General features: G+C 41.6%; 1 protein-coding gene across 1 annotated transcript; it reads right to left on the reverse strand.

Annotated features, from left to right (window-relative positions):
• Positions 1-9,174: 9,174 nt before the first annotated feature.
• On the reverse strand, positions 9,175-12,175 carry LOC125883371 (fatty acid-binding protein, intestinal-like). The gene is made up of 4 exons (XM_049567588.1): positions 12,019-12,175; positions 11,422-11,594; positions 10,228-10,335; positions 9,175-10,123 (listed from the first exon to the last, which is right to left on the reverse strand). Exons 1-4 carry the CDS (start codon positions 12,167-12,169, stop codon positions 10,073-10,075), a joined length of 483 nt encoding a protein of 160 aa, XP_049423545.1. The 5' UTR covers positions 12,170-12,175; the 3' UTR covers positions 9,175-10,072.
• Between the last annotated feature and the right edge of the window lie 10,298 nt (positions 12,176-22,473).

Below are 22,473 nucleotides of genomic sequence, written 5' to 3' on the forward strand. Positions count from 1 at the left end.
GATCATTTTAGTGCAGGGCTACCCAGAAACATGGAAGTAGCTACATGCCCATTAGCCACTTAGCACAATCATTACTGCTTTGCCGACAGCGTCATTAACAGGCGGCTCGCTCAGTGTGTGACGTGCGCTCAAACCATTGTTGCCCCGCCCAAAATATATAATAATCACATTAATATCGTAAATATGTGGGTGACTTAGCGTCTAATGGCCCTAAATGAGGACTACTAGTTGCAGTGATGGTGCAGAGACATCAAGAAACAGAAGACCTGGAAATGCTGACCAATCAGAGCAGACTGGGCTTAAAGGGGGGCTTAAAGAGACAGGTGCTAAAACAGATGTGTTTTGGGCATAGGTGAATACAGGTATGTACAGGCAGACAGTGTGAGAAAAATAAAGTTTTTTGAACATTAAAGCATGTAAACATGTTTTAGCAGAGACCCAAAAATGTGAATATGAACCTGAAGATTTTATTTGTTTCATCAACTGATTAGAGAAGGAAATAAAGCTCTCCTTTTTTTTCTACCAAGTGATTGTCAGTCTTTGGGCTCCATATTCGAGGAGAATTAAAACTGGATTTCGACATTTCGACTGCGCTTAGAAGTTGCCTTTTTATCCACAAAGAAATCCACCTGCGTCAAAGCTCAATTTCCTCTCCCTTTCTCTCACACTTGTCATCGGATAACACCTCCCCCACAATCCCAGGAGGCCATCAAAACATGATGTGGGATCCTATAAAGTGGTTTGTGTACCAGGGGAGCTGGAGACCTCTCACTGCCCTCTATAAGAATAGCACCTAACCCAGGGGCTGGCTACTCCTGAGACAGAGGCCACAGCCAATTTAGTTTCTCTCTTCGCTGTCTCCACTCTCTTCTGTCTGCTCAGTCACACCAGGTGGCACACACTCGTCCATGCCTGGAGGGGTTACACGCAGGGTGTCGGAGTGGAGTAAAGTGGGGGATAAAAGTGCCTGTGTGTGCATGCGTGTGGCCAAGGGGACATGCTCATCTGCGTGCGTGCATGCATACGCCCAACTGGCAACACTTTGTAATGGCGTTACTCCCTTTGACAAGTCCATTAAAGAGGTGTTTCTGTCCTCTTTCACTCATCCTCTCTCAGCTGCAGCATGCCAGACAAATGTCCTTGCTGATGTGCGTCCATATACTCGTCACTCATCCATCAAAGCGACAGTGAAATTAAAACTCTTCTTTGCTTTGGATTCATCTGTTACTTGGACATGAGGGTGTACTTTGTTTTAATTTCCCTATCAGCTGTGTTACTTGGCTCACTGCAATAAAACATTGGCCACTGCTAACTTTAATATCCACATCGTGTGCTATCACACTGTACCGCTGTTAGACTCCTAACTGCCTGCAGACTGTTGATTCACAGTGTGTCCATGATCTGTTTAACACTCTAGTCCCCAAACCTTTTGACCTTTGACCACCTAAAATGAAGCAATGTCTACTTGTGACCTGTCATCATATGTTTAGGAGCTGTCAGCAGTTCAGCTAATGAGTGATTTCCCCTTTTTTAAGTTGTTTTTAACTCCTCCTAACTAATGTAGAGAATATTTGGAAAACAAGAGCTATGAGCAAATAATGTTAGCATGCTAACATGCTCACAAAGACAGTGCTAGCACGCTGATGTTGCCAAGTTAACCATCCTAGCTAAGTAGGTTAGCATGCTAGACGTTTACTAATTACCAGCAAACACAAAGTACATCTGATTTGAATATCAGTAATGTTTGGAATGATCAAGGGAGTAGATTTTCGGGGGAGCATGTGCATTTGTCACCTCCAGTAAAAACATGGCGGTAGAACAAGACTTCTGGGGTGTGTTCCAAATCACATACTTTTTCTTTTAACTTTTAGTAGGTACTGCAGCTGCCCTTAAAAAGTACACACTGTTGCATGCAGTGTGCACACATTCAGGACTTACTACTTACTTTAATGTTACACTGCTGTGCAGGGGATTATGGGTCAGAATAACCAGAAAGGCATGCTGGCTACATACCGCAAAATCAGACTGGATGTAGTAGAACATCCTGGTATCTTTGGCATACTGCATTTGACATACTATGTATTGGGACGTACTGAATCTTTTCCTGGCATACTATATAATATGGTAGTATGGGTATTGGAATGCACAGTTGTTTTCCAAAATTAAGGATGTTTACACCATGAACTGATGCATAAAAATTCACTAGAATGCAGGTATAAGGTGTTCGACAAGGACCCCCACACCCTTGTTTCATCTGCGTCCCCACCCACCAGTGTTGAAATGAAACATACACCCTTGGGCGTGATGGTGGTGCCACATGAAAAGTCAGGAGATCACCAAAGTGACTATGATTCACACTGTGGAGAACATGATTGTAGGCCTCAAACCTACCTTGTTATGACACATTACCACCATGCTCTTGTTGTGCCCATGATATATGTGAATATCTAGATTATCTCATCATATTAAGACATTGTTTACACAGAAGGAAGTGACTTAAGTGAAAAATCTGGTCATTTTTTTAAGGGGAAACAGACAAGTTTTCAGCCCTTTATTGCTTTTCTGTTACCTCAGCGGTTAGCAAGCTACTTTGGTTGGTCCACCGTCCACTGTTTCCGCTACTGCTAACTGCAAAGAACTTACATTGGTTCTCTTTGGTCACTTGGGACAGCTACTGATAGCTATATACTACCACACAAAACAAAAGTGCTGTCATCTTCCTGTTTTGGTGACGTAATGGTTGACACTCTATTTTTGCCATGAACTGTGTCTTTATTCTACCAGGATATTGTACCCAGTGGCATACAGACCTGTAGATATAGTGAAAGTGAGGCTTTCAGGGAGCCAATCCAAACGTCAGTGGTGTCATTATTCTGTAACCATTACATTGCACATTCAAGTTCAAGCAAAAGAATGTGTCTATTTCCGCTTGAAACTTGATGACTTGTAGTCATAATAACACTTCTAAATTCACACAGCTGGTGAAAGTCACATCTGAGCATGTGCAGATGCATGAGTCCTGAATCATTTCCAAGTCTCGAGGCATTTGAACAGGCTCAGATGCAGTATCCAGCACTGACTAACTGGTGACTCATCACTCAGCAGTCTGCATATGTCTCCACAAAGGTCTGCACAGTCATTGTCTAAACAGTGATTGGCCAAAAGGGGGTTGTGTCTTCTTGGAAAGATTGCCCAACCAAAAGCCCCGACACTCCCCGCCGCGCTGCTGGTGTCTTTTGTGAGCGTTACTCTTTCAGATAAGCTGACGACTTCAGAGTGAGTCAGTGAATTTGATTTCACAGCGTGGGGGGAAGAGGAGAGTTTTCTCTCTGCACTGTCCTCTCTGCGCTCCCCTCGTCCTCACTCTCACTCTTCTCTCTGTCCACCTCTCACTATTTTTTTTCCCTTCTCCTCCTCCTCCTCTCTCATCCACAGCTTCCATCTCCCTTGGGTGGGCCCCTGCTCCCTCAGTCTCACAGCAATCAAAACACCGAAGGCTAACTCTCCCACTACTTTCCTGTTTCTCACTGATTTCATGTTGCTTCAGTCTACTCTTTGATTCCAGTTAAGTACATGGAGATATTATTTTAATCATTTGAGTTGAGATCCAATAATTAGGTAGGTGTGTGTGTGTGTGTGTGTGTGTCTGCCTGTACAAATAGGGTGTGTGTCATATGATAACTTCACTGAGGATGACATCATAGAATGATCAAGGCCTTTCTCTCAGAAAATAAAGAGCTCCACAGCGCTACCCAATGGTTATACAAACACATTACAGGATTCATCTACAGTACATGACACTGTTTCCATTATCAGTGCTGGAAAATGTATTCAGAACCTTTACTTTGGTAAAAGCGGTAATATTACAATGTAAAATGCTCCATTACCAGTTGAAGCCCTGCATCTCAACTGCTGTATACTGTTGGTGTGTTTGACCGATAATGATTCTGAAAGTATTTGATCTTGAACTTCATCCATAAAATCTAAATTTGCAAACTAAAGCGGGATTTAAACTTTTTATACTTAATTACACATCAAGGTGACGCAAACTTCCTGTCTATGTTTGTAAGCTGAAACCATTTCCCTCAGTGGAAACAAAGCTTTTATTTACTTTGATTTCACAGAAAAGAGACAATAAATTGTGAAGACAATAAAGCCTCCACAAAATAGCATTTCAATAGGAAATCTTGGCTTGTCACTAGGCTAATTTATACAATGTTAAATGCTAAAGACTTGTGCTAATAACGGGTCCATGTCATTGGTCCAACATCCCATTAGTCTGACGGTCCGTGGTGCTGAACGGCTCCCGGCATGCGTATTTCTACCTTGACGGTGCGCCGCGACCAGCTCTGGGTCAGCTGGGAAAGGCTTGAGGCAGAGCAGGCTCACAGCTTATGTGTTTGTCACTTTGTTTTTCATTTTAACCCACACCATGATCTTTTCCTGACCCTAACCAAGTGTTTTTTGTGCCTAAACCTAACCAGACCTTAACCACAGGGCATCATGATGATTTCGGAACAACGGGACTTCGGAACAATGGGTCTAATATGGTTGGAACAATGGGATGTTGGACCAATGGGCAGTTCCCGCTAATAACGTTAGCATGTTGTATTTGTTTGGAAAACGTGTTTAGTATAAGACAGATGTTTTGTCAGTGAACCGTGTGAGTTGTAATTGAGCCGAATATCACCTTTGTTAAATGTTGCTGTGGTCCCTGGCCTCAAAACAGTAGATGAAAAGTCTGCTAGCTGCTAGGCTAATTTATACAATGTAAAATGCCATAGGCTTGTGCTAATAACATTAGCATGTTGTATTTGTGGGGAAAACGTGTCCAGTTAAAGACAAGTGCTTTGTCTGTGAATGCTGTGAGTTATAGTGAAGCTGATTTGTGAACTTGTGTTTGAAATTGTTTCTATTAAGCCATGTTTAATGTGTGCTTATAATATACTAAACAGTAAAGAAGGCAAATTTGCGTTTCCTAAGGTATCGAAGGTATGACCTGCTTGCTCTTCCTCCAACTGGTTAGTGCTCTTTGCCTTTGTTGGTTGGATTGGTTAGGTTCAGGCAAGAGGAGTAAGACTGGTTAGGGTTAAGGTAAGAATGTCAGGGTAGGCCAATCAGAGGCAGAGTAAGGCCGAGTAGGACTGTTGGGGCAGATGTAAACTGAAACAAACCAATCACGTCTTGTCCTTTGACAACTGACAAGTGGCTCAACCTCACACACCTCATCCCTCTCCTTGCATTACTGCGCCGCTACTGACTGACTGACTACTGCCGCATAACAAAGTCCCACTCTTTGAGCATAATGCAGGATCATGTATGATGCAGCATCACGGGAGACGGAATCCTCGTCGCCAAGAAAGTGCAAAAGGGAATCAAAAAGGCAGCGTGACCGGCGAATTAAAAAACAAGGGTCAGCACTGGGGTTGCCTTTCCCAGGTGGAGAGAGCTGCTGAAGGAGAAAGGTAATACAATCACAGGCCAGTGCTAACAGCGGCTAACAGCGGCGCAGTGATGCGAGGAGAGGGATGAGGCTGTTAGCGACTGGCCGCTAACAGCGGCTAGCGGCTAACAGCCAACGCTGGCCTGTGATTGCATTACCATTCTCCCTCAGCAGCTCTTTCCACCTGGGAAAGGCTACCGCGATGTGGGCCTTCGTTTTTTAAATTTGCCGGTCACGCTGCCTTTTCTATTCCCTTTTGCGCTTTCTTGGCGACAAGGATTCCATCTCCCATGATGCTGCATATGCATGATCCTGCATTATGCTCAAAGAGTGGGACTTTGTTTCAAATTTGCCAGCCCCCTAGCCTAGTTTTGATAAATGTATGATTAGATGTTGTCACAGCCTGCTTTCTGCTCCCCTGCTCTCCCTATGCTTTTCTGCTCTACCTGCCAGCCACGCCCCCCTGATCAAGACAACTCCACTCACCTGTGCGCACAGCTGCTCCTCATCAGCACTCACTGCATTTAAGCAGCTGCTGCCTTTCCCTTAGTGCCAGATTGTGCTCTATGACTTTATGCGGCTTGATCTCCTGGTATCGACCCTGTCTATGTTGTCTGTGTCCCAGTAAATTCACCAGCCTTCTGTCCCTGACCACAAGTTCTGCCTCTGCATCTCTGGTTTTCATCTGCCCGTGGCTGTGTGGTGTTTTCCTGCCACGACGTTTCAGAATGAGTGTTCCCACCTGCCTTTGAGACACCGCACGCTGCCTTGTGTGTGTGTGTGTGTGTGTGTGTGTGTCCTCCTTTCGGCTCCTGGATCCACCGCTACTACTTCCCTGCTACTCATCCCTTGTCATCACACTCTTCTGATTCCGCACCCCTCGCCTTCTCATCCACGCCATCTGTAAGCCCCTCTTTCCCTGACACCAGAGACTGTGTGTGGGCTCTGAGCTCAAAGAATGGAGTATTACCTGAATACCTTGGTCAGCTCAAGTTTCTGCTTATTCTGTGTTTAAATAAAAGTCATTACCAGCTATCACTGAGTGCTGCATTTGGTATTCAGTCACACTGTTACAGATGTGGTATTTGATATTTCACATATACAGATGTATGCCAAAACACATCTGTTAGACTGGACACAACTGAAATCTTATTAAAAGTGTTGCTCATTAAAAAATATAAAGCCTGTAAGTCTGCAGATCCAAACTCGGAGAAAGGAGGCCCACCAACCCATTTTCCCTTACACTACAATCTGCAGGCTCACAGCCCTGGAGCCTCGCAGCATCTGAGCAGTCTCAGAGGAGTGTGCTCCCCGTGGTGGATTCAGGGGGCAAACTGGTGTTCAAAGCAGCCCCGCCTCTGCCAGATTAGCCCTGTGTGCAGTAGGTTTATACCTCCATGAAAGAGGGTGCCACTCAGGGCTCAGTGGGGGGGGGGGGGGGGGGGGCTGCCATCGATTGATGCTACACGTCATCTCAGGCTGTCCAGGTTTGGATGGGTGTCTGTAGGGATGATAATACTTTCACTGAATTTATTAGTTATTAATTGTGCTTGAATGAGTTTCTCTGATCCATTTTAAATTTTGCAACAGCTTTTATGCATCCAGCTGTCCAACTGTCATTTATCATCATATGCTTTGATTATATTGTGATGAAATCATCACAACACTTAACAAGATCATGTTATAGATGAATAATTTCAAGCAAATTCTGGATCAAAATTAACCAAAATAAGTTTAAAGACATTTTTCTGATGTGATGCACACAGTAACAATGCAACACCAGTGCAGTGAAAACCAGCTCTCTATTTTGTAATATGTTTTGATAATGGATAATATTCTCATACATAATGTGATATAGATCTCAACCCCTTGATAGCTGATAGTTGGTTGAATTTAGGTCGTTATGTCGGGTGACAAAAATTCAATATCATAACGTCTAATTTAAGGTAGAATACTGATGACAGATTATGTTGATATTTTGTTACCAACGTCATCTTTATGTAGAATAATGACATTTAGTTGTAAGGTGTGAAGAGCCACACCCAACATCTGCAAAATATCATGCTGGTAACGTCCACACAATGTGAAATTCTAATGTCTCTAGACATTTAGAATATCGTTAACCTGATGTTCATTGCAACCAAAATGTAACCTCTGTACAACAAGCTGAAGATAGGACTATAATGAAAATGTTTAACATTGTCTGTTGATTTGATATTCTGAGCCTTAAAAACAAGAACAAGTTAGAAAAAGTGGTCAAGTTGTGCAGTAAGATCACCGGTGTTACTTTTAATAACCTACAGCATCTGTATGAAGTTAAAGTTCGGTCTATTGTCTCAGACTCTCAGCATCCCTCCATGTTGAGAGTCAGATGGGTTTGCCTCCCTAAATGTAGCACTAAGAGTTACAGATCATCCTTTGCCCTCTCTGCTATCACTTATCCTAACCAGCAGTGACCACTAATGTCCATGATTTACCTCCGACAGTGTGTGATACTGTATACTGTGTAATCAAATTGCCCCTAAGGGACATTAACGTTTACCTTACCTTACATAAAAGCCTAACATCTTTCTGACATAATAGTTACATCCAGTGCTAGTTAGGTTTTGTATGGAAGCTCATTTCTGCCAGTAAAATAAAACAAATTGGGGCACCCAGTAGCTAAGTGGGTAGAGCAGTCACCCTATGTACAAAGCAGCTGCAGGTGCAGTTCTGGCCTGTGGCCCTTTGCTGCATGTTGCCTCCATCTCCCCCCTTTACGCCTCTACCTGTCATTAAAGGCCAAACTCTCCCCCAGAAGTAATCTTTTAAAATAAATCAAGTAGATAAAATGTTTGTCATGATAAAATAAATGCTTTTTATGTCAGAATTTTGTACAGTAACTTAAAATGTTGACACATTATGAGCATTTTTACTTTTATAACTAACTTTTTTTTTCTCTTCCTGGCAGAAATGAGCTTCCATACTATTGTCCAACTCTATTGTAATTGACAGCTAGAAAGATAATTGCCCATTTCCCTGATGAACTCCCCATATCTAGATGAGAATCTGCTCTCGCCTCGCCAAAACTACTCAGGAACACTCAGAAAGGAACCATTAGACCAGTTATCACTCCAAAATGTGGCATCAAGCAATATCATCACGCATTTTTTGTCCTAAAACTTCTTGGTGTAAATCCAAATGAGTTGTAAAAATATTTTAAATTATATGTATAGCTTTCATACAGTGCTGAAGTAGCTACTTCAACTCTGGAGTAAAAGTAGGCACATGTTGCCCTCTTGTGGTCAGAGAGGCTCAGTGCAAATACTCATTTGAGCATTTTCAAGCCTCATCATGTGACAAATCATTTCCCCAGTGTAGCTGTGTAGCTGATCATACCCACTGCTGAGGATAGCACCCAAAGGCCAGCACATGACAACACAAGACCCCATTGTCAACCATGTGACCAGACTGCAGTCATGCTATTTAGGAGAGACTTTACAGCCGAGTGTGAGATCCTGAAGTGATGTGACACTTCCTCACAATCCCTCCCTCAATCAAGAGAGCAATTTTAAAGTTATGATGCTCATAAAATATAATCACCATGATCTTTGAGCTTGACTGTGATGACCTGATAACAGTGGAGCCTGGAGGCGACATGACTTGACATCTCTCGGAGCAACAGGAAGACTTTCGTAATTCATTCGTCACATGTCTTTGAGCTTCAAAATGACACCAATGTTAGACTCAAGTGACACATGAAAGTTGCTTTATTGTTACAGACTATGATATAGAAGAACCATTAGTGCAAATTGACTTTGTCATGTTGTGTGTGGTCATCATTGTGCAGTTTTCCATCACAGTGATGCAGTCCAGTGGAGGACTAGGTGTTTTTCTTGACACGCTGGAGTCATTTGAAGGGTAAGTTCGTCACAGTTGTATCCTATCATGTTGATATTTCTGGTACTTTTCACCCCGATTTTAAGCCATTCACTCTAAGATTTCTGCCTCTGCCCTGATACCAAGGAGCGGGAAGAATTCCCATCAGCGTTGCTCACAGCATTGAAAACGACATTTAAAAAGAATTCAACACTGGCATGTATTTCCAAACACAATGCTCCTGTTACCAATGAAGTGGTCCCTATGAAAACTGTTCACATGTTCTGTGCTTTATCAACAGTAACCGGGGCGTTGTTTCTGAAAAGACAAGCTGCGGTTGAATTTTTCAAAATGTCGTTTTTCAATGCAGGGAGAAACACACACAAAATTCCATCCTCCTCTTTGGTAGTGGGGTGGAATTATAAATCTCCGAGACAAATATCTCAAAATCTGGGCAAAGAGAAACCAACTATCTGCATGAGTGGATACCACAAGAGTCTGTAGCCATTTCTGGGATACTGGTTGTTAAGATTCTTTCTAAGGCACATTAGGCTGACATGGCGACGGGCGGTCTCCCTTAGTCTTGGTATTGGCTTGTCACCCTCTCACAGTGCAATGCTATGGACGACTACTCCTCCTTTCAAACTCTGGAAAACATTTTGAGGTATGTGATGTAGAAAACACTTGACTTAGCCATATCTTATTGTTAGAAAAAACACATCTACATCGTGTCATCTATATAAAAATAAAATATGAACTTTGCACTCCGGGTTACTGCTTCTTGAAAATCCTCTTAGCATCCACTCCCTCATAGTTATAAGTCTGCGGGGGGAAGATGAAGAGGTGTGTTACTTTATGGAGACATTTATGGAAGCAAAACAGATTAACATAATGCTTACAGATGAAATGCATATGAACCCACTGACCTGTACGAGCTCTCCTCCCACCACTGCTCTGGTGGTGGTCAGGACCTTGCTGTTGTCTTTCCTGGTGAACTTTCCTTTCAGCATGTCACCATCCATCTCCCACGTACCCTGGTTAAAAATACACACGTGCTCTTTAATGCTCTGCTTATGTCGTGTTACATTAGTGTGTATGTATGTTTTTATTTGCCGTGGACATCACGTTAGCATTATAATTGTACATTTACACCAGATGTACTGTGTTTGAGTTTGTAGCAAGACGCTAATTTGATGCTAACACTTGTCCATTTTGAGTTTCATTAGGTTTTGATAGATTTGTCCATTTTCATTGAACCCTCATTGCAGCAACCACAAATCCACTGTAGATTATTCACTGGAACTTGTTGCATAGAGTGTGTTTCATCTTATCAACATCAGGGCATTGTGTTACATGATTGACTTTCTTTTAAGAACTACTAACACATTGAGCTACTCGTGAAAAAGCCAAAGCTGAAATAGAAACTGCTTCTCTTTCTTGGCTGGTCTCTGCCACATTGTTGACTTTACTTGATGATGGGGATGTGCTATATATGAATGCACCCACCCAGTGTTTGCATGCACTGGATTTACTACCAACTTTAAGCTATAAACTCATCACTGTATCCTGTATGCTCGGGTTGGGTGGCTCTCCTTACAGTTTCGTAGACTTTTTCACTGGCATTCCAGCATGTGTCTACAATAGGCAAAAACTTGAAAACAGCCATGCTCTCCATTCACAAAACATGTTTCTATTGTCTGTACCGAGGGTGCGTACAGAGTTTGGCAAGTGAGCATTTATGTATGTAGCTCCATATATGTGGAATCTTCTGCAGAAGGACTTAAAGTTGCACTCACTGGTTCCTTTCGGCCGTTTCATGGCATTGTTGCGGGATTTTTGTACACAGTCTTCTGCATGCTAAGTCACAGTGTGTCTTAGCTGGACTTTGTAGTCATGTGTAGTTGCTTTTTTTTTTTTTTTTTTTTTTACATTTTTATGGTTCATTTCTGGCATTTATTAACAAACATTTTGGCTTTTTTGTTCCGTGTTGTCTGTCTGTAACTTAACACTCTTGAAAAAGAGGTTTTCCTGATTGAATAAAGGTTAAATAAACGAACAAATTAACATAGGAAGAACCACTGCTGGGTGTAATAATGCCTGATCCACTTTAGGACACTCACTGAGACTTCAGTGCCATCAGCCAGGCTGTAGTCGAACGGGACACCCAGGGTGAAGTCGATGTCTTTGGTGCGGAAAGTGCTGGACTCTTTGAGGTGGAACTTATCCCCGGTCTGCTCGATGGTGATCTTCAGGTTGTCGTGCTCTGCCAGCTTTCTCTTCATGATGTTAATACCTTAATTAATCAACACAAAAATAGAAACATGTAGCTGGGTTGCTGCCATCATAGGATTCACTGAGGATTATTTATTAAAATAAATTTGCAAGTAACAGTGTATCTACACTCTGCTTGTATTTGAAGTTTTCACTACTCTGCTGTCCAAGTATTAGTATACAAGTCCACAAAAAGATCTTTATTTAGCTACTGCTATTATTATGAGCAGCCCCATAAACACTCTGAACTTATCAACACCCTACTGCCTTGTGTAATACCCACACAGCAATGTCAAACTATATTGAAACACATGACACAGTTACACACATTGCTCTCATAAACTAGATCATAAGGGCAGACACAGCAGAAAAATAGACCCGCAGCACAGCATGACTCCAGTGACCCATACAGTGTGATCTACACACACAGGCTCTCACACACTCACCCATTTGCTCCATGAACTTGTCATAGTTATCGCTGCGGTCGACCTTCCAGGTTCCATTGAACGCCATGGCTGCAGGCTGGCTGTGGGTTGAAGGCAGCTGGTGATGAAGCACAAGCAGACCGTGGGATTGTGAATGCCCGTTGGCCTCCATTTATACCCACCCCTCCCATCGCCCTATCACCCCACCACCACCCCCACCCTCCCCGAGCTGGCATGGAAGATACTCTTCTTTATCTCACTGATTATCTGTCTGCTGATGTGGCCATTTAGAGACTGTGTCAAATGTAGGGCGATTGCCGCACGACCTCGAGGATACACTAATAAATAACTGGAGGGCAACTTCTCTCAGCGAGTCTGGCGCACTCAAACACTGTCGCACTGTTCTGCAGCAGAGAGACAGAGGGAGGAAAAAAGAGTGGGCTGTTTGTATGGCTGCCCATGGCAGTCACTCAACTGAGCCCCTTTCTGTTCCTCAATCTTTTCTCTGTCGCCCTGTTTGTGCCTGGCATGAAAATGAGCCGTATAGGACTTTCTATTTGACGGTGACAACTTGAGCTGGCATGCTCACAAAGAGTCATGGCCCAGCAGGAGAAAGAACACTAAGACTGGAAACTTTATTTTTGTCCTGAGTGGAAAGTTGAAAGTTTGTAACACCTTAAACAACTGAAAAAATTCACTGGGCATACTGGCCAACTGTTTTCACTGGTTTCATTCATGTCTGTATGGGTATAAAATCAATCAGCAGACTCTTGACCTCATTGTTGCATGGTGATGTAGTTAAAGCACAAACTGATTTTAAAAGACTGTCTGATTTTGGCAAAACCATCCCAACCTACGATCTGCTTACTGGCCTCCTCCTCATCACTTGAAAGAGTTTGCACAGTAGTCATGGAGATGAATGTGTCAACATGCAAACATACATTCTCAACCATAGCACGTCTCTGAAGGAATAGTTGTAGATGAGAAGATTGATACCACCCTCATGTGTGCACAGTGAGTATAAGGCTGGAGCCAGCAGCTGGTTAGCTTAGGTTAGCTTAGCATGAAGACCTGAAACCATGGATGTATGAAGAGAACTGTATACAACGTTGGAGGCGGGGTCCTGTTCATTTCTATTAAGGCCGCTCACTGGCGCATGAGGCCATGCATAAAATTACCCGAATGATCAGCCTCCACACTATGCGTGAGACGTATATCTGCAGCCACATTCCATCTGAAGCCTACACACATGCCTCTACAAACCACGGTCACTACTTGTACAAGACCAACCCAGCGATGTGACCACTATTTGAACCCTGCTACTATAAGACAGTGAAGTGAATAAATATGAGGCCCAACAAAGCAAGTTATTTTCAGCATTTTATTCATTGATTTATTCATTATACTCCCAACTGCTTTTGTTGAGGGACCATGTGTCAATTTAGGCTTGTTACATGCGTTTTTTTCTTTTCAAAATATACTGCTGTTTTCACAGGAAATGTGCAGTTTCTGTTCGTTAGATGCACATATTTTTTTTTTCAAAATGCACGCACGATGTCAAAAAAAATACCTCACTTTTACTTTTATTTCCTTGTACAACAAAAACACGTAGTTAGGTTAAGAGAAAACATCATGGTTTGGCGTAAAACTCCACAGGAAACAAACAACAGGCTCCCAGGTGAAAGTCCTGGCTTTGTTGGAAGGCCAGCTGTTAGGAAATATGGGCATTTGGACCACATTTTCAAAAGTGGGCCCCTCATATTGGTCAAATTGTGTGCAGAACTGAAACAGTGTAAAGAGTATATGGCTGTCAAATCTAAATTTATGCAATTCCAAGACTGTTTAGGGACCACAGTATGCAGAAATACTTGAAATAAACTGTTTTGGCAATATTCCTTTTTCCCTCTCTAAAATTTAACGGAGCTTTGGAGTGTTATTTGACCCCTTTCCGACGAAGTTAGCATATCAGTGGATGCTTTAGGTCCTCTAGTTTGATATGATTGCTGCGTCCTAACCATAGTTTTAAAACTAAGTGCAACACAGGGTAAGAGTCGACCATAGACCTTTTCATGGGTTCCCCCTTGGCCTTGGGTCATCTTTACCCTTTGACCCCCCCTGACAATGGGCCTGTTTGTTGGACCCCATCCACCTCCACTCCCACCCTCCCTATAGGGACTTTCCAGCTTTTTATCACATAGTTTTCAGCGGCATATCAACCTAACAGCAACCGGCGGCATATTACTGACAAAGCATGGCTGTTTCATCATGTATTATTGTCACTCCTGTCCACTGATTGAGTTCCTGCTGTTGTGTTTGACATTTGCTCTGTGCTGAGACACACTACTTAACACTGATGAAGAGATCTCTGTGTGTAGTTCTTGAACTACTCACTCAGGACAGCAGTGTTTGGGATGCTGAAGGGATTAGGCCAGATTGAATCGGACTGTATTGGTAATTAGGTTTTCCTGAGTTCCACTGTTGTCACTCAGACCTGATCAGCCCACAGCCCATTGTTTTAGGCTAGCCTTGATTTGATAGCACAAAACCTTGCTCTGAATGATGTTCTTGAGATAGAATTCTACACCCTTGTTGTGAACTTCTGTCTCCACTGCGCATCATCTAAACCAGCCACAAAACTGGTCCTCAAAGTGTTTTTTTTCTGACACATGAAAGCATGTTCTTGGCCTGAGTATGCTCAGTCAACTGATGATGATCCTTTAATACAGTTGAAAGTATGTAAAAGTTAATAAGCACACCTTCCAAGATCAAGACTGAACTTCAGAAATGCATAAAAACAACTGGATGCCTGCAATGATACACAACACATCCAAACTTCTCAAATACAGTGACATTTTTTGCCAAACATGAGTCATCACTCACGTAACAAATTGAAATAATGTGTGTTAAAACACAACACTGCTATTGTTGTTTGAAGTACCAAAGTAATTGTCATTCAGCTTGTGTGACAATGGGGCACTATCGCTGCATTCTTGAGAGGAAAAGCTGCGCACTCAGAGCTGGACAGTTGGATTATGGACACTGAGGGAATACTGGACACATTGTTTACACCTCAAGAAGTCCTTTCAGTCATCGCAAGACTCCACCAATATTTAATACAACAGTGTGAGCAGAGGAGCAGTTTGGGAATGAGACAGGTAAATCTAGTATGTAATAGAACATACATATCATGTTTTAGCTACATACTTATTCTCCACTGCTACCATTTTCCATATTTCTCGCATACTGCATGGTTAAAAACACACCAAGGACTGATGCTAGGATTCACAGATGAACCAGTGTGCTTTGTCTCACATAGCATGACGGATGTTTGGAGGATAAATCTATGGGGGAACCCAAACCTGGGTTTAATTGAATCTAATTAATGAGCTTTTGAGTGTCACAATATAAATACACAATATAAATAACTCATGGATTTGAGTGTTTTAAAGGTGTCTTATGTGGTTGCTTTGGGTCAGTTGTCAGGGCAGGTGTGGAAGCACCCAAGGAGTGTACTTTAATTTCAAAATCAGAGGTGGTAATGCCGGTTGCATACAACTGCAATTACATAACAATGTGATGTTTTGCAATGCATCTCTCTGGATGTAAATGACATTAAAAAGTCTGATTACAGCCGTGTCTCCCAGCCCATAATCCCTTTTACTGCTGTCAATAAAGACAGTTTGTACTTTGACTCCTCGCAGGTCTCACCTCACACTCCTGGTACAATAGCCACCATAATGAGATTAAGACAGACGTAATTATAGTTTTATATATCTGCTTTTATTGACAGGAAACCCACATCTGGCCCGCCCCATCCTCAACCACCTTCACTATGTTGTTTATGATGTTGCGAGTGGCCTGTAGAGGATTGTCTCTGTGTCTCTGGGGCTGATGTTACACTTTGATGTCACACTCTGATGTGACTCTATGTAATCTCGCTAATGACTCTGCTTTTCAACATGTAATTAGTTCAATGATGCTTTTTCCCTATTGCTGTGCCCCAGTGGTCTCAATTACTCTTAATAATGTTAGCACCACATCTGGCGCTTTCCCCAGTGTTCATTACAGTTACGTGTCTACAGTCGTACAAGTGCAACAACCCCATAGGTTGCAACATATATACAGTATATGTGACAACAGTATCACACTGATTCATGGGGCACTGTTTAATTGGACAAACCAGTAATCTGCATCACACACAGGTATTAATAGTAACAATTAAAAAGAAGCTCATCTGCAGGCAGTGGTGGAGGAAGATCATTTATTTTTAAGTCAAAGTAGAAATACCACACTTCAGAAATGATCTGTTTTAAGTACAAGCCCTGGATTTCAAATTTTACTTGAGTAAAAATACACAAAATTCAGTTAAATACCAAAAGTAAAAGTATGCAAAATGCAGAATTACCCATTTCAGAATAATGTGTATTATATCATTTGATTATAATCACTGACAGATTAATGCACAATGCAGCTGATCAAGATGGAGCTAATTTTAATTACTTTATATACCACTGTGTAACTGAATCTACATCAATATGTCATGTTTTATTTGCTGATAATATTTCTTGTTAATGATCTGATTCTAATGATGAACATTGAATATTAAAGATCCAGAGTAAAACACTTCTGCGTAATCTGCTTTTCCAGGACTGTCTGGGTGTGGTTTTAATGTCACGGCTGTCATCAGATTTCAATTCAAATGCAGCTGAATTCTGATTGGTGCATAGAGGGACACCACCTTCTTCCAGCTGAGCTCCACCTGTTTCAAACCAGTGCGAATAGTAAGGACAAACCCACAAGTACATCAATCTATCATGAGAAACAACCAAAACAGTTCAAACTTTGGCAGAATATTTAGTGCTTATGTAGGACTCCATCAGCCATAGTCAGAAACTGATTAAGAAAATAGGTGTCGGGGCCTTTAAATTGTTCCACAAGCAAAAACACAGGAGAAGATTTGATGGTGTGGACTCAGTGGCGTACTGTCATTGCAATGGGCCCCTGTGCACGCTATTGTGCACATATTGTCTCATCAAATGATTAGAGACTTGACGCTGGACAACATCAACATATATGTTACCCAACAATTATCACTGCATATCTGTATTCGACAAAAATTTCAAAGAAAATAAAAAATTATTAATTTAATTGAACAATTTAAATAGTTTATTTCGAATAAGCATATAATTATTTTTATATAGATACCACTGATTTTATTTTTTATTTTTTATCATTATTTAGACTTCATATCGCTGTAAACTGAATATCTTTAGATTTTGAACTGTTGCTCTGACTAAACAAATAATTTAAAGACGTCCCCTTGGACTCTGAGCATATTTCTCTCTATTTTGCAATAATATTAATAGTTAAACTTTATTTGTATCGCACTTTTCATACAAGAAATGCAGCACAAAATGTTTTACAATAAGGAAATTACATGTACTGATTGCTTCACATGAAAAAGGACCTCCAATAAGCATAAAAAGAGGGATAGAGTGACGTAATCAATGCAAAATATAATACAAAATAAAGCCTACTTGTAATAATATTAATGATGTTTGTAGGCCTAACAAAACAGTTCAGTAGTGACTGGCAGATTAATGATGAATGAAGAGGAGTGTAAACTGAAGTTTCCAACACACCAGCGTGTTACTGCAGTCTGAATTTAACACATTAACCCTATGATCACCTGATGCTCACCATAAACTGGATTCTTTGCTTCACAGTTATAAAACACCTGAAGTATCTCTACTGATTTTTTTCATGACCAAATATTTATGAATGTTCAACACAATTTACACACAATGCCACAGGCACATGTAAAACTGATATATACATGTATGAATGCAATAAGATGATAATTTAAAAATTTAGGAACCACCCACTCATTCCTTTACTTAGATTTTTTTTTTTTGTAAATATTGCTCCATCAGTTCGGGTTGTACTTGTGTTCAGTCTGAGCAGAAACGCAAACACTCTGAGTTGACATTGTCATTAATAATCAAACCTTTTATGACGTACTGTAGATATGCCTCTGCTGCTGGGACAGAAGCTCTCTTAAGGAATGTAGGACTCCATCTAGTGGAGCACTGCCACAGCCGCACCGTCCACCTTCCTTTAATGCTGATGTTCAAACTGTACTATCTGGGTAAATCTTTCAGGAGCTGCAGGTTTGGGACTGAAGTTATGTTGAGTAAAGTTTAATACCAAACTATTCAGTCCTTTATCTTCGGTATCACAGGTTTGCAAATTAAAAAGCAGTCTCATATGCAAAAAGATTGCATTCAAATCATCTTGAATTTCAGGTTTGGCTGGAGTGATTTCCGAAACTTCGCCTGGCCTCTGCACACTGAAATAAAGAACACAATCATGTCCTAAATATATCCCTGCTGCCTCTAGAGAGTAAGTGAAAGTCAATATTATTGAGGCTCAGCAATGAGGCAATATTTGAATTTCAAATGAGCCTCAGACAGTAGAGAAAGCCAAGCATTCAGTCACCCTGACACGAGTGTACACGAATGGTGAAGAGGCCAGCACATGACACGGCGTTGACAAATAGCCGGCGCATTATGCTGAATGAGAAACACTGTGTCAGAGAGGGGAAATGGGATAATTGATCCAAATTAGGAAAGAGTGACCTAAAGCACTCATGAGTGCCAGTGTAAGGCAGAATGTGAGTGGTGTTAATACATCTTCTCAAACGAAGTAGGAGCTTACTGCATGTGTAAATGTGATGATTTATGCAGTCAGATGAAGGAATGTGTGCAGGTCCATTTGGCTGAGAGCTTTTGGAGAAACACCACAGCAGCAAGAGAGATACTTTATTGAAATACCTTTCAGTGAGTCATTTCTACTATACATGGATTGATGGTTTGAAAGTTTTACAGAGAAACTCTTTCCATTCCATATTAAAAAATCCAACTTCTCAGAATCCTGAAATAAAAACAAATCCTCATCCTAATTGTTGGCTCCCCTCTTGGTAATAGCTTCCCCCCTATCTCCCTCATTCAGCAGGTCACAATTCCATATTTATTTTCCTGCATCGACGATGCGTTCCAGCTCTGAGAGGGATTACACGCCTCTCTTGGTCTACATCCTACAGCATCTGCTGGGACTGGTGCTGCCACCCACCACAGGACTTCAGCTGCTCTGGGGCTACCAGCATGGCTCGGATGTGGGTTTATAAATGATCCGGGACCAGGCGCCATGCGGTGCCACCCCCCGTACAGACCCCCGAAACAACCCTGGCAGACCTACATGTACTCACAGAGTGAAATGATAGTGTTGCACCACAGCTGCTCGTCTCTGTCTGAAGGTAACTGTAAACCACAGTGATCCTGAAGCATCAGCTCATTATTACAGTGAGTTCATTTTTGAACCAGAGTTCCAGAGCAACACAATAAGACGATAAGACGGCCATTCTCCAACATGAACTTTGTAGATATAGACAGCAATGCAATTGTCTCTCAGTTGGAGACCAGCTGATGTTATCATATAAGATGCAGTGGTGAGTTTGTAATTATCTCCAGTAATGAAGCTAAGGGAATCAATGGGTCAAAGTACGGTCAAAAATGACATCCTCATGATCCAGAACTGAGAAGAAACTAATACATGTGTAGAGATGAGTTGAAACAGGTAACTACTTGCAATACACCTTTCTGCAGCGTTCTAAAGACCTGCCAGTTCACACCAATGCAACTAGATGAGACGGTGTATCATCGTTATGCAACAACTCTCTGTACTTTACTTCTGATTTCCAGCTTTTCAGGCTTATTTTGTGGCTGAATATAATTTGTAGCTTCTTAAAATATGGATGAGGATTAGTGATAGTAAGATACTGGCTACAGCTGCATTTGTAGTCGGGATGAAATGACGAAAAGCAAAACGAACATCAGATGGGCTGAATTCATAATAAATACGTCACAACATAAATACCCAGCCCCAGTCAGTCAGTCATTGAGACAAACAGTTCACACCGCTGCAACTTTTCTCTGCAATGTTCTAAATCGGTTTCATCTTGTTACGAATCATTGGTCTGAACTGGGCTTGGAATTTGGTCTGAAATTGATGCTTAAATCCATGCTGATAGTTTTGTTTCAGTGTTTTCAGTTGTTTAGTTCAGTTGTTTTAGTGGGTGCAACAACGAATCGCATTACTGATTTATCGCATCACGTGATCTGGATATTGTAACGTGGACCCAGAATAGACTCCGCAGATATAAAGTTTGGTGTAGCCCTAGCAACGTCCTTTATAAACAACAAGTAGTGATGTGACGTTCATGAACAAGCCGAGTCTTTGAACCGGCTCTTTGAAGTGAACCAGTGAGCGGGTGCACTGTCTTTCTCCCTCACATTCTAGTCTCTGTCAACTTGTTCCGGATCAAATAATCTGACATTTATGGATACAGAGTAAATTAAAGCAAAAAACAAAGAAATTAGGAACTGGCTCGTTCACTCTAAAGAGCCGGTCCACTCGTTCACTTCAAAGAGCCGGTTCAAAGAATCGGCTCATTCGCTAACGTCACATCACTCGCTACTTAACAGAGAGAGCAAACTAGCGCAACGACATGGCCAAACATGAGTATGACGTTGAATGTATTAAACTGTGTGGACCATGACCTAATGAGTAAGGAGAAATCTGGACCCCATGGCTGGACCAGTTGGGAACCTCTGATGTAGGCAAAACAACTGTTATTTAGTGTTATGGTAACAAAACCAACAGATTTACACATTCATTTTTTTTCTCCTACCATGTGACTCCAGACGGCCTCAGTAATAGCTGAATCCAGATCTGCATGCAAATTAATCACTTGTTCCTTAGTTCAGGGCCAACTTTGCATAAAAAATTGAAATCTATTAACAAGTTTTATGTCATTTATTTGCCAAACTACTTTCATATATTGCACAAAAAATTATACTACCATATATTTTCCATACAGTACTAATCATATATCTGAATGTAAGAATGTGTGGACATTTAAGATATTTTTGTAAACTGCATTCGTATATGTTAAATCCTCTCGTCGTATGTCCCCATATATCTTCATATTACATTTTGACTTTGTGCCCCGTGTGTTCTGATTAAAACGTTTGCTCTAAGTTGACAAGCTTTTTTCCGCAGGGTTCATGAGTGTGTCAGTATTCCTGCACATAAAGGCTCCTTTAAGGTGGCAGAAGTTATATTGTGCCACCTAAGAAGGTCCTTGGAGTTCAGCAATAAATGTAAAACATCAATCTATAATTCCAACACTCCAGCTTGATTGAAGAGATGTTAATTACAATCATCTCATCTCCCTTGGCTGATTTTAATTTGCACTCAGTGCGTTTGACCCAATTTTGTTGTTAATGAAGTTGGCATTTTCAGTAAAGTTCAGGTGACTGAAATGTTTAAGCAGAGACAACTTTCTGGTTCACACCGCCCGGCCGACATTTCCTCCTTTGCTTCAGACATTTTACTGTATATTAAATGGATTGTTTCAGTGCAGCTGGCGCTCATCTGTGTTTTTGTGCTTCTCATGACAACTTAACACCTTCTTTCCCTCAGCAGATGTCCACGTATTAATGACTCAATTCACCATATGGGCAAACAAACAGAGGCTTGTTCGTGATGTGTGTGACCGCGGTGCAAACCTCCAACCCAGGTCGTTAGTCATCAATAGCCACTACTTATCAAATCCTCCACAATTACTCTTCCACGGGGTGTAAGGTGACTGTCCTCCAGCATCCTGTAAGTGATATTCTGTGACAAATGTCTTCATTCTCACAAGTTTTTCTAATACCCTCGTAGCACTTCCCACTTAATCTTGACATTTCCTCTCCTCCACTTGGTCGCCGAGGGTTTTGTACTAAGAGGACGAACTCTAAGCTCTTAATTGCAGGTGGTGTGTGTGTACGCTTTTCCCAATCCTCAACCCCTTTTGTTTGCAGCACTGTGGGAGAAACAAAGGTTCCTTTTTTTAACTCCCTGCCTTGACTCTCAGAAGCAGTGTGGGGACGTAGAAAGGATTAAGTCAATATTTCTCATGACCTCTGAGGCCCGGGGTTGGAGGGAAGCTTGCATGGTGCTTACAATAGGCAACCTGGCAGAGGTGTGTGTAAGTGTGTGATTGTATGATCATGTCCCCAAAGTGATCAAGAACTCAACAAAAGACAATGACAAACTACATACCTGAAAATACTTCTCATTAAATATCATTTTCTCATCCAGCACCTATTAGTGTGGCGAATATTCAGACATTCCCTCAAAACAGTAATCAAGTGCTAATAAAATTCTGAACGGTGCTGCTCCAAAAATCTCTCCCGCTGAGACTGAATGAGTCATAAAGCATGGAGCAGGCTGCTACAGTTAACTGTTGTTCATTTGTTTCCCATTACAGAAGCTCCATTTTGGCTAATTAGTCTTGACAGTAACTTTTCCCTGCGGTGTTGATTAGATCTAATTAATGACTGCAGGCAAGATGGAGGACTGGTGCCCTGA

This window comes from Epinephelus fuscoguttatus, linkage group LG23 (assembly GCF_011397635.1).
Source record: "Epinephelus fuscoguttatus linkage group LG23, E.fuscoguttatus.final_Chr_v1".
NCBI lineage: Eukaryota > Metazoa > Chordata > Actinopteri > Perciformes > Serranidae > Epinephelus > Epinephelus fuscoguttatus.